Here is a 12,539-nt window from a genome sequence, read left to right on the forward strand (position 1 = left end):
TTTCTTATAAAAAAAAAATCTGGTTTATTGCAACTCCCAGTTATGGCAGAAATGGTCAGTGTTTGTCCCTCCACAACGAGGAAAAAACCAAGGTGACTGGCATCAGGTGACCCGCAGAGGTGGGACTACCCTGACCTCCCAGCAGCCCCCCCCCCCCAGCACTTAGCGTTCAGAGCTCCAAGTCTCTGTGAGCCTAGTCTCTGCTGCAGGTACAGCAAACCCCTCTCCGAGTCTTGAATTCTGTTTTGAAACACAGCCCCCTCTCCACCCTCCACAGAACATCAGGGAGGTCGGTGCCCCTGCCCATAAACGATGGGCAAAAATAAGGGTACATCCTTTAGCAGGCTGGAAGATGGAGACAAGCTGTTTGGGGGATTTCCGGATGCCCAGAGTCTTCCGTGTGGCCTCACTTGCCCCCTGCCATGATCTTCAGGTACTGAAGGGCATTGCGGGCAGCATCTGCACGCGCGGCATGGCGGGACATGGCTGAGCCGTGGCACACCGTGGTTGGCTGTGTCGAGAGCTCCACCAGGCACTGGTACAGGCCGCTTAAACTCATCTCATCTGCAGGAAGAGAAAAGGTACCGCATCATCCAGGCCAGCAAAACAACATCTCTGCGTACAGCCTTCTCTGTCTGGAAAGTTCAAGGTGGGTACTAACTTTATGGGACACAGGTGGCGCTGTGGGTTAAACCACAAAGCCTAGGACTTGCCGATCAGAAGGTCAGCGGTTCAAATCCCCGCAACAGGGTGAGCTCCCGTTGCTCTGTCCCTGGTCCTGCCAACCTAGCAGTTCGAAAGCACGTCAAAGGGCAAGTAGATAAATCGGTACCGCTTCAGCAGGAAGGTAAATGGCGTTTCCGTGCGCTGCTCTGGTTTTGCCAGAAGTGGCTTAGTCATGCTGGCCACATGACCCAGAAGCTGTACACCGGCTCCCTTGGCCAATAAAGCGAATTGAGCACCGCAACCCCAGAGTCGGACACGACTGGACCTAATGGTCAGGGGTCCCTTTACCTTTACTAACTTTCTATATGTGAAAAGGATCTAGAGGTCTTGGTGGACCACAAGCTTAACATGAGTCAACAGTGTGATGCAGCAGCAAAAAAGCTAATGCTATTCCTGGCTGCATCTACAGAGGTATAGCGTCCAGATCAAGGGAAGTTAGTCCTACTGTATTCTGCCTTGGTCAGAACACAGCTGGAATACTGTGTCCAATTCTGGGTGCCACGATTTAAGAAGAATACTGACAAGCTGAAACGTGAGCAGAGGAGGGCAGCCAAGATGGCCAAGGGCCTGGAAACCAAGCCATATGAGGAACAGTTGAAGGAGCTGGATATGTTTAGCCTGAAAGACTGAGAGGAAATCTGACTGCCATCTTCAAACATCTTAAAGGCTGTCACATGGAAGATGGAGCAAGCTTGTTTTCTCCTGCTCTGGAGCGTAGGACTCAAACCAATGGATTCAAGGTACAAGAAAGGAGATTCCGACTAAACATCAGGAAGAAAATTCTGACAGTAAGAGCTATTTGAAGGTGGAATGGTCTGTCTCGGAAGGTTGTGGACTCTCCTTCCTTGGAGGTTTTTAAGCAGAGCTTGGATGGCCAACTGCCAGGAATGCTTTAACTGAGATTCCTGCTTTGCAAGGGGGCTGGACTAGATGACCCCTGGGGTCCCTTCCAACTCTGCAATTCTACGAAGATTAAAACAGGTTGGTTCTTCAAATGGAAGAATTCAATTTAATTCAAATTCGGCATCTTCGGATTAAAGCACAGCAGAGCAAGAGGAAAGCAAAATGTGCACATTTCCTAATGCTCAAGTCTGGGGACAGCGGGTGTACGGAGGCATAAGGAACTGTTGATTCACAGGCTGGCATAAATTGGGATGTCGCAGCTCGCTTCCCTTTTCGTTCCCACAGGGCAACTGGCCTTATATGGCTGGAGACAGGCCCCCATGACCCAGTGCTGGGCAAGTAACAATGCTACAGCAGATATTGATGTAAGTCATCTGTCAGTTCCCTTTCACGTGGGGAAAGGGACTTGGCAGGGTTCTCAGCACATAACCATGAGGAAGACAAAAGGGCAGAGGCACAATAACGGCTTATTTTTAGTTATTTTAGAAAATAAGAAATGGGGGTGGGGAGTCTCTGGGAGCCACAAAACACCTTGCAATGTGGGCTTATGTGGTCCATAGGCTGTGGGCTTCACCACACCTGGTAAACTGATGAATGCCAAAGTTCTGTCCCCAAGTCTAGCTTGCGCCCTGACTAAAGCCTTTGCTTGCCCTGCAGTGGATTACTGAGACAGAATCCAAGCTCCTCCCAGGTTATTTTCTTGAGTGGTCATGTGGGTAGCTTTCCACTTGCTGGGTTCCTTCTGGGTGGTTTTTTGGGTCATTTGACTGCTCAACTTGCAAGCAGAAAATATAAATTTTCACACATTCAAATCAACAAGGATGCACACATCCGCAGGGGGGCTTTCGGAAAAGTTAGGGTCCGGCCGTTCTCTCAAGGAAAGCAATTCCTCCCCCTCCCCTGTGCCTCATTATTTACCAATGTCAAGGTAGCTAATATCAAAGCTCTGTTCTTCAGACAGCTCCTGCAAGAGGCTGCAGAACCCAGCATTCAGCACTCCCAGGGGATGGCTTTTGAGGTGCAGAATCTTCTCCCCCACTGAGTTGCGCAGAGAGTCCCAGGTGCAGCCAGACCCCCGACCCTTCACTCCATCCACCTTGGTTCCTGCAATCTTAAGAGTGGAAGAGAGAAAGATCGAACACGGGTTGGACGTCTCTTCCAGCTGCGCACCTTCCATCGTTCTCAGCAAGGCACAGCTCCCTCCCTGCCTTCCCAGGTGGTGCTGACCAAGGAGCGAGAAGCCACAACCTCTGCAAGTTTCCTCAAGCAACTCTCGTGGCCACGGCTTCATCCTAACCCAGGGATGAGGGAACTGTGGCCCTCAAGATGTTTTTGGGGTTCCCAAGGTGGGACTCCCAAGGGATTCGGTGGAGACCATCACATCGAGCAGCCACTGATGGAGCCTTATCCTCCATGAGTTTATCTAATTTTCTTACAAAGCCATCCAAGTTAGTGGCCATCGCTACTTCTTGCTTAATTTGCCGAAGAGGCTGCTCCCCTCTTTGGAGCAAGTTCCCAGTTTCTGCAAAGCCTGCCACACCCCATCTGCATGCTGCACAATAAGCTCATCTACGGCTGCCCGACTCTGGCTTCTCCCCCCACTGCTCAGACTCACAATAGAGAACTGGTCTTCCTCCATTTCGGCCTCACTGCCCTCTCGCGGGTCCAGAGGCACGTTATGAATCCGCACCAGCATCTTGGCTGCGGCGTTGCGCTTGGCCAGTTTTTTGGAGGTGCCGCTGCCTAGAGAGAGAAGAAATGGCAAAACGGTGATCTGGAAGGGGGCTGTGATATGTTGAAAGAGGACAGGGCAGAGAAGGTTAGGGGACAGCCTGGGGTGCAAGGGGATTGCAAGAGCCTACACCTCTTCCCGATTCCCTCAGGCTTCCCCCATCAAGCCTGACTGCTGTTTTTTTAACTCCTGTGCATTGATCCTGCCTTGCAGCCCATCCACCCTGCCTGATGCAGAAAGCACAACAGCAGCTGTTAAAGAGCTTGTTTTTACATAACTGACACAGCTTGTCCTCTTGCAAACGGTGTGGGGTTCTGTTTTTCCTTGGCGCAGAAGCTTTGCAGCCAAACGGGGAGCCTAACTTGATCGCCTGCAGAGCTGCCACACTTGGCCTATGGGACTGCAGTTGTGCACTCCTGGTCCTTACAGCCCAGATCATAGTCTCCCAAGTCCTCTCTGGCTGCAGCTCAATGCTTTCCCTCTGATTTCCTGCATTCCTCTTGTCAGATGCATTGGCCCTTGCCTCCGAAGTTCTAAGGAGCCTTTATGGGAAAACTCCCAATCACGCACAGGGCACTGCAAATCACAAACAGTTTAAAAGCATGAGCAGATGGGGACTCAAGTCCGCTGATGCCGTACCTATTTCAATGAACCTTTCAACCCGGCAGGTCATGGTGAATTCCTTGCGGTGCGCTGGCCCTGACTCCTGAGTGACGGTGTATTCGGGGAGCCGCCAGCCCTTCTGCACCACCAGCTCCTGGCGAGAGAGAGACAGCTTTAGAAAAGCACTCGCCTCTTCCTTTCTGTGCCTGGATTCCCGGAGGGAATGGCAGCTCAGGACACTACCATTGCAGTGGAGGCAGCTAAAGCAGCAGTTTGGGCATAAGCCAAATTAAATTAGGCAGTACTTATTTCTGGAGAAAGCACATATGTAGGGCTGTAAAGTGTAACTGGGAGGAAAATCAAGACAGGGTACTGAAGCCTTGCTATACAGTCATATTGGGATCCGAGAGTGGTTTGCCAAAAGGTGGGTGGATACAAACCTACAGACTACTAGTAGTTCTGGATGATGCAGCAAATGGGAGCAGCATTCTGCTTACAGCATCAAGGCTTCTGCTCAAAATCCTGTTTGTCACCTCTGTTTGGAATCCACTTGGAGGTGGGTGTGCCCAATTTCGTTCCAGAGCTACAGCAAATACATGTTGTTCCTATCCTAAATTCCACAAGCAAAAAAGCCTTGTGCGCACTTCCAACCTTGCTTAACTAATACGGCTTCAAAAGCTCCCATACCAAAGAGACTTTTGAAAAAGTGCTGGATGGTGACACCAAATTTTCCCTTTGGGATACCAGCTTGCATTCCAAAACCATGACTTTAGGGTAGCCTTAATAAGGTAAAGGGAGCCCTGACCATTTGGTCCAGTCGTGGCCGACTCTGGGGTTGCGGCGCTCATCTCGCTTTATTGGCCGAGGGAGCCGGCGTACAGCTTCCGGGTCATGTGGCCAGCATGACTGAGCCGCTTCTGGCAAACCAGAGCAGCGCACGGAAACGCTGTTTACCTTCGCACCAGAGCGGTACCTATTTATCTACTTGCACTTTGAGGTGCTTTTGAACTGCTAGGTTGGCAGGAGCAGGGACCGAGCAACGGGAGCTCACCCCGTCACGGGGATTCGAACTGCCAGCCTTCTGATCGGCAAGCCCTAGGCTCTGTGGTTTAACCCACAGCGCCACCAAACAAGCAACGAGAAAAACGGGGTGGGGAATGAAACAGGCAATCGGTAGGACAAGGTGCTGCTGGGAAGTACCCTTTCTCCTGTAGGGCAAAGTGTGGATCTACCAAGTTCTGACTAAGCTCACTCACCGATACCCCTCCTCCTGTAAGTGCTTGGGGCTGAAGGAAGCCACAGCCAAGAGAGAAAGCGACCTACCTGCAGGGCGCCAACCGGGTTGCACTCTGACTGCTGTGGTGATACTGGGGACTTCATGTCCATTGCGGAACTTCTAGGTAAAAAGAGGACACAAGGTGAAGGATTCTCCCTGGTGGTTTTGCTGACCCAAATCCGAACACCCCACCCACGCTACAAAGTAGGCAGAGGTGGGGGAACATAGGAGCCCTTCTGGGGAGGGGAAGCTGAGAAGGGGCCTCGTCAAAGAGAGCTTCGCCTATAACTGGCACTAGAGCTGGGCGATGTCAGCTTTTCAACATTGCAACGTATCACCACCTAAACCTCATGCTATAGCGATACACTGCAGGGTTGAAAAGGAAGATCAGCCCCGCGAGGTGCTGGGGTGAAGCCAGCTCCCTCCACCGGCAACACCCGGCACAGGGAGGAAGGAGGCAGCAGCCTGAGAAGGTAAGGCACAGGTAAGCCCCATCCACGATATACTGTAGGGTGATGGTGCGATTGTACTCTGGCCCTCAAACCAGTCCTGGACAATGTATCGATACATCACCCAGGCCTAGTTGGTGCTCCACTGTAGGGCAAGGCATGGACCCTCCTCCAATCAGTGTTAAGAGGCGAATTGATGGTAGACTGAAAGGGGGTCTTCCTACTAACCACCACACAGCCACCCATAGCCTGTGTCTCCAAGGGCAAGCAAGATCTTTTACTTCCCCTCCTGTAGCATCTCCACCTCCATCATTCTGCCCAGACACTGAGGTCCAGCGCCGAGGGCCTTCTGGCGGTTCCCTCGCTACGAGAAGCCAAGTTACAGGGAACCAGGCAGAGGGCCTTCTCGGTAGTGGCGCCCGCCCTGTGGAACGGCTCCCCACCAGATGTCAAAGAGAAAAATAACTGCCAGACTTCAGGTTTCAGGTTAAGAACGGACCTCCAGAACGAATTAAGTTCTTAACCCAAGGTACCACTGTATCTGACTTTTAGAAGGCATCTGAAGGCAGCCCTGGTTAGGGAAGCTTTTAATGTTTAATAGGTTATTGTATTTTAGTGTTCTGTTGGAAGCCGCCCAGAGTGGCTGGGGAAACCCAGCCAGATGGGTGGGGTATAAATAATAAATTATTATTATTATTATTATTATTATTATTATTATTATTATTATTATTATTATTTTGAGTGTAGAATACCTGCTGGAATGTGTACCCACCCCACACCCAAGCTGATGCTCTGCAGCCCATGGGAAAACCACTGGGGGGGGGAGCAAGGTCAGACACAAGGGAAGGACCTGCCACAGGCACCAGCTTGTTCCAGTATGCAGTGATGGCCTATGGGGAAATTTGGGTGCATGAGAAGCAGCCAGAGAACTCTAGGCAGCCCACTCCTTGTGCTTTTGTCTTTCGCTTCCATCCCATTACCTGGGAGACGAAACCGGCAAGGTGGGTACAGGCGCGTTGACTGGAGCGGTGGTCTGAGCCAAGGGCTCTAGAGAAAAAGGAGAGCTTCGGAATACAAGGTGACAAAATTAAAGCACGCTCAGTAGCAGGAGCGCATGCAGTGGAAGAAACTTCCCAAAATGAGAGACTGCTCCCGTGTCATCCCCCGGAACTTGGGTGCAGGCCCTTCCTGTTCTCTAGCAAGGCTCCCTCCACCCAAACTTCCCTCAGCCACAGAGACCTGTGCAACAATGCTCAATGCTGAACTCTCCTGTTCCCATGACTGTGCACAATCTGTGCACCTGTGACTGTGCTGCTCAATTTGCATCACGGAATGCAAACCACAGATTTCAACTTCTTCTTTTAAAGTTTCTGTCCCTTATTGGCCTGGTTTGCACGTGACACTAAGCCAGCACTTACTGGCTTACTTATCAACAACCTCTTTGTCCTAACTGCCCGCAAATTACCTTTCGTAGACAGTCAGCAACTAGAGAGGATGTTGTAGAACGAAGATTCCCTGGGGATTTCATTTTCTAATAAGTGCATGGGAGAAGGGGGGATTCCGGCCTTCTGTACAGACTGTGCATAGCCCTCACCTGGCTTCTTCCGCTGCTGCTGGCTCCAACATGTTTCCTCCCTTGAGAAGCCGGAGTGCCACCTCTGCTGCCTTGTGCTTGGCTGCTTTTTTGCTAGGGCCTTGGCCTAAGGACAGGAGAAGGGAGAGAAAGCGAGTCAGGACACAAGGATGCAAGCGCAACTCGGAAGGGCAAACAGAGAAACTTATTTATATCCTGGCCTTCCTTCCACAATGGAAGGTAGCATATATGGGACTTCCAGGCCGACCAGACCCAGGTGCAATCCGCACTGAAGCTCCTTTTGTTTGCAAAGTGTCACTGTGCTGGTCTTTTTCACAAATGCAGCACATGGACAGAGCACAGCACTGCATCTCATTTGCAACAGCATTCCGTACTATATGCCACTGTGAACTGCAATAAAGAGCAGTGTGGGAAGAGGGTGGTGCTTGAAAGCTCACTCTTTCTCCTACATCCCCATGCACTTCCATGCCTCCACAGACAGTTAAGATATGAGGGAACGCGCTTCCAAGTTAAGCAAACATGCACATTTAGAAGTAGCATCTAAAAAAATAAAATGAACTATGACTGTCCAGTCACTGAGAGTAAAATTTAATTCCTACAAATTCACTCCCAGCCCTGCTGAAGTTAAATGTTAATGACGGGCTAGAGGGAAGAAGGGGCTGAGTGAGTTCCTTTTGCAGGATCCAAGCTGATAATAGTAATATAACAGCATGAGGATAATTCACATTAAAATCACTGCGAAAGAAAAAAAACAAGTAAAATAGTTGTGAACGTAGTTGTGAAAAATCATGGAATAAAGGAGTAGAAATTGCGGTATTATTGCTTGTTGGGGCAGGTGCCATGTATATAGGCAAAGAGTAGCAGTATCATCAGGGGGAAATGCTGGGCTTTAGCAAGGCTGTGCACAGCCCTGTTCAAACCACATACAGAATCTGTCATTGCAGCTATGTATGACATCACAATCAGGCCTTGGCAACCCAACTGTCGCCTGAGAAGAAGTCAGCCAAGTCTAGGTAGAGGCTCCCTTCAAAGCCTGCAGCTCCACCAATCTGCCCTAATCTGCCTCTTGATTATATCTTGTTACAGCTCTGCATGACTTTCTAAGAAGAGTCCGCTGGGTCAAGGGAATGGCGCAACTAGTCCAGCATCCTGTTTTCTTGATGGTCAGCTGACAGTAGGCCAATGAGCTCTCCAAGAAAAGCTGCCAAGAGCCCAGCAGTGAGAAACCCAACCCTGTGAGGACATCTGGTGAGTGTGACAGAACAAACAAGCAGCTCACGGTCCCAAGTTCTGAGAGGAAGAGGGTACCAAACAGGTTACAAAAAGAAGTCTAGAAACTAGCATCTCCTGCATTCTACTCCCCAAATCTAGAAGTGAGTTAGGTGTAGTGAGTCAGGACACCTTTCTCCAACCTGGTAGCCTCCAGCTGTTGTCAGACTACAACCCAGAAAAACTACCTTGGAATGTGCTGCTGCTGCGCTGGTGGGTTAAGAAGCCCCTTTGCAGAGAGAGTAAGGCAACTGGCACAGGGCAGATATTTTGAATCACTCTGTGTTTACACTGAATTCTGTTGATTGATTGATGAATTGATTTTGTTTTTGCTTTGTTTATATGCTACTCTTGATACGATTATGATTATGGTTAGCGCTTGTTAATTTTTACAGCTATTGTTATTATGGTGGGCTGCTTTGAGCTCAACTGTAGTTGGAAAAGCAAAACGTAGTGGGGAAGGAGAGCTGAAGATAATGCCAATATATTCCACGTCTGGAAACTAATGTGCCCCTTTGGTTTCAGATAGTACATGGGTAGACGAGTCTATAAGGCCTGGTGCATATTTTGCTCTACGAGGCTTAGTTGGGTCAGAATTGAGTATACACTTCCAAAGATAACGCTCAGTACGATACTTCTGGTAAATGAGCCACCATAGCCACTAGAGGGCTGTGAAAATTTGTGTTCCAGGCTTTCTAGACTCATCTACCCATGTATTAGGGACGCAGGTGGTGCTGTGGGTTAAACCACAGAGCCTAGGACTTGCTGATCAGAAGGTCGGCGGTTTAAATCCCCGCAACGAGGTGAGCTCCCATTGTTCGGCCCCAGCTCCTGCCCACCTAGCAGTTTGAAAGCACGTCAAAGTGCAAGTAGATAAATAGGTACTGCTCCGGCGGGAAGGTAAATGGCGTTTCCATGCGCTGCTCTGGTTCGCCAGAAGCGGCTTAGTCATGCTGGCCACATGACCCAGGAAGCTGTACGCCGGCTCCCTCGGCCAGTAAAGTGAGATGAGCGCCGCAACCCCAGAGTCGGTCAAGACTGGATCTAATGGTCAGGGGCCCCTTTACCTATACCTTACCCAAGTATTATCTGAAACCAAAGGGGCACATTGGTCACCAGATGTGATTTTTTTCCAGCTCCCCTACCCCTCTAATACACGTCAAATCAAACCAAATCATGCTGGCTGGGGCTGTTAAGAGGAGTTTGCGTCCAACAACATCTGAAGGGCCACAGATTCTCTATCTGTGGCCTAAAAGGTTCCAATTTATTTATTTATTTGTATTAGTGGGGAGGGGTGTTATGTTCAGCTCAACAGCCAGCTCAGAACCCCATGCAATGGATTCTGGCAGGTGAGCATGACAACCCATCTATCAGTTATGTGACATCATAATGATGCTGCGTTCTTGACAAGTGGGTGTAGGATCTGGCCCATGGAACCAAAAAGATTCCCCACTCCTGGATAAAAGGTAAGGGGACCAGTGTGCTAAAGAGGAGCTTGTATTATAGGGAGCCCCTCAAAGTAGGTGCAAACCCAAAGTTAACTGGAAGCAGGCAGTTCAAAAGCACAACTGGAGAAACTCCATCCCCTTTCTGCTGCTGAGACAAACATGAAGGACTGTAGAAGACATGCAATCTTCTCTATCCGACCCCAAAATATGAGAGTTCTCTTCCTCCCCTGCCCAAATTCTACTGGTTTATCCACACTCCCGTTCTTTACCACAACTAACCGGTGCAGCTGATGTCTCCAACAGTGACGCGAAAGGTGAAGTTGGGCTGATGTGCTTGTCCCTCGGCTTTCAGTAGATCGTACACAGGGGTTTTGCCTATGCGTGTCCCATACTCCTGCAGCAGGCTGATAGGGGTCTTGCCAGGGTTGGACGCCAGCATTTGCTCTATACTGAGGGTCAAAAGGAGACAAGGTTGGATCTTGGAAGCCACCTTACTCTTCCACCGGGGCTGCTTTTACCTAGTAGTATTTCTCTGTCTTTCATGAGCCCATCGTCTGCAACAAAGGATGTGCTTGTCTCTTCCCGCCACACCTTCTATCTAAAACTCCCACAGAGATTTCACTACTGCCAAAGTCCCTTCAACAGCAAATGTACAATGAGGTCAGCCCATCCCTCCCAGCTTCATGGACCAGAGGTCCTAGTGAGGACGGGAGGGATAAGAAAGCAGGAAAGAAATGAAGGTTACACCCCAAAGATTTCTTAATGCGGATTACTTAGCTCTTGTTGTCTTTTAACCGGGATAAGTACTGTCTTTCAATGCATTCTTATGAGTGACATGGGGTTTCTAATTTAGGAAGTATGGAAAAGTTACCTTGCTGGATCAGACCAGAAGCAAGAGCGGCCAGACTGATGCTCACAAAAATAGAATTGGGTAGGGACAGGGTACCTGTTGCTGGGGCTACAACTCGCATCATCCCTGCCAACTGGTCTTGCCGGTGGGTCTTATAAGAGATGGCAACCAACAACATCTGCAGGACCACAGCTTCTCCTCTCCAGCATAAAGGCAGCAGCCATTGTTTCCTGTTAGTAAGTTTCCTGGTACAAGCAAGCTCAGTTTTGCTATGATGGCTAAACAGCCACTGAGAAAACCAAAATCCTTATAAGCCTTGATTCCAGAACACTTGAAGAACAAATGTTCGACCATACAATCTCCCTAATCTCCCTTTCCTGAGCAAGATGAACCAGATCCAGGGGCTCTTGAAGGAAACTGGTATTTCCTCAGTTTCCTAGGCTCAGTTTTGGCACAGAAACAGCTTTGGTCGCCCTGTCAGGAGAGACAGGGAAAATGTGTCCCTGTTAATTCTCCTTGACCTCTCAAGTGGCTTTTGATACCATTGACCATTGCTATCCTTCTGAAGCAGCTGTCCCAAGTTAGGGGTGGGTGACACCACTTTGCAAATGGTTCCAGTCGTACTTGGATGGTTGTTCCAAGGGTGTTGCTTGGGGAGTGTTTTTCAGCAATACCTCAAAGACCACCTCTTTCCATATGAACCTACCTGGACCCTGAGATCATTCTCCGAGGCCCTTCTTCGTGTGCCTCCTCCACAAGAGGTCTGGAGGGTGGCAACACAAGAACAGGCCTTTTCTTCAGTGGCTCCCCATTTGTGGAATGATTTCCACAGGGTGGCTCACCAGCCACTTTACACACCTTTAGGCACCAGGCAAAAATATTCCTCTGTAACCAGGCCTTTGGCTGACTGACATCCAATGCCAATTTAAATGGTGAATGGGGGGATTATTGGGTTGTTCCTGTTTTTATTTTTGTTATGCATCTTGTGTTTCTATCTAGACATTTTATGCTGTGAACCACCCTGAGACCTACGGCTATAGGGCAGTATACAAATTTAATAAATAATACAAGCTTCCGTCAAAATAAACTTCTGCTGGCTTGCAGCTCTGTGCCTCCTTTTGTTGTTGTTTAGTCGTTTAGTCGTATCCGACTCCTCGTAACCCCATGAACCAGAGCACACCAGGCACTCCTGTCTGTTGTCTTTGTTTATGGAGTTTTCTTGGCAGGGATACTGGAGTGGCTTGCCGGTTCCTGCTCCACTGTGCCCCCTTACAATACGGTAAGTCTTAACGAAGTCATTAACGCTTATCTCTGCTGAGGCACTTCTATGTACGCCTACTTCGGAGTAAGCCCCTCAGCGGCGCCGACGTCCCTATAAACATGCAGAAAGCTGGTGCGGTCCCAGGAAATCGTTTCCACAGAATTGTGGAGTGGGAAGGGACCGTGAAGGTCCGCTATACAGTGGTACCTCAGGTTAAGTACTTAATTTGTTCCGGAGGTCCGTACTTAACCTGAAACCGTTCTTAACCTGAAGCATCACTTTAGCTAATGGGGCCTCCCGCTGCCGCCACACGATTTCTGTTCTCATCCTGAAGCAAAGTTCTTAACCTGAAGCGCTATTTCTGGGTTAGCGGAGTCTGTAACCTGAAGCGTATGTAACCTGAGGTACCACTGTGCTCCAACGCCCTC

At 49.5% G+C, this 12,539-nt stretch overlaps 2 protein-coding genes across 5 annotated transcripts in view; one reads left to right on the forward strand and one right to left on the reverse strand.

The window, feature by feature from the left end:
• Window positions 1-12,539, reverse strand: part of TARBP2 (TARBP2 subunit of RISC loading complex) — a 13,140-nt gene continuing 601 nt past the window's right edge. For 2 of the 3 annotated variants that reach the window (XM_081898777.1, XM_081898779.1), the window contains exons 2-9: window positions 10,280-10,449; window positions 7,284-7,389; window positions 6,670-6,753; window positions 5,288-5,360; window positions 4,001-4,118; window positions 3,245-3,372; window positions 2,548-2,740; window positions 1-564 (exon numbers count right to left, since the gene is read on the reverse strand). In XM_081898777.1, the coding sequence (XP_081754903.1) occupies window positions 407-564; window positions 2,548-2,740; window positions 3,245-3,372; window positions 4,001-4,118; window positions 5,288-5,360; window positions 6,670-6,753; window positions 7,284-7,389; window positions 10,280-10,449 (1,030 nt within the window). In that variant the 3' untranslated portion in view covers window positions 1-406. The remainder of the gene's footprint in view (window positions 565-2,547; window positions 2,741-3,244; window positions 3,373-4,000; window positions 4,119-5,287; window positions 5,361-6,669; window positions 6,754-7,283; window positions 7,390-10,279; window positions 10,450-12,539) is intronic. The other variant, XM_081898778.1, reaches the window with a different exon arrangement.
• Window positions 8,315-12,539, forward strand: part of LOC309362921 (pleckstrin homology domain-containing family A member 3-like) — a 25,402-nt gene continuing 21,177 nt past the window's right edge. The window contains exon 1 of one of the 2 annotated variants that reach the window (XM_081898956.1): window positions 8,315-8,531. The gene's annotated coding sequence lies outside the window, so the exon portion shown is untranslated. The other variant, XM_081898955.1, reaches the window with a different exon arrangement.

The sequence above is a fragment of the Podarcis melisellensis genome, assembly GCF_964234715.1.
Source record: "Podarcis melisellensis genome assembly, chromosome: 2".
Lineage (NCBI taxonomy): Eukaryota > Metazoa > Chordata > Lepidosauria > Squamata > Lacertidae > Podarcis > Podarcis melisellensis.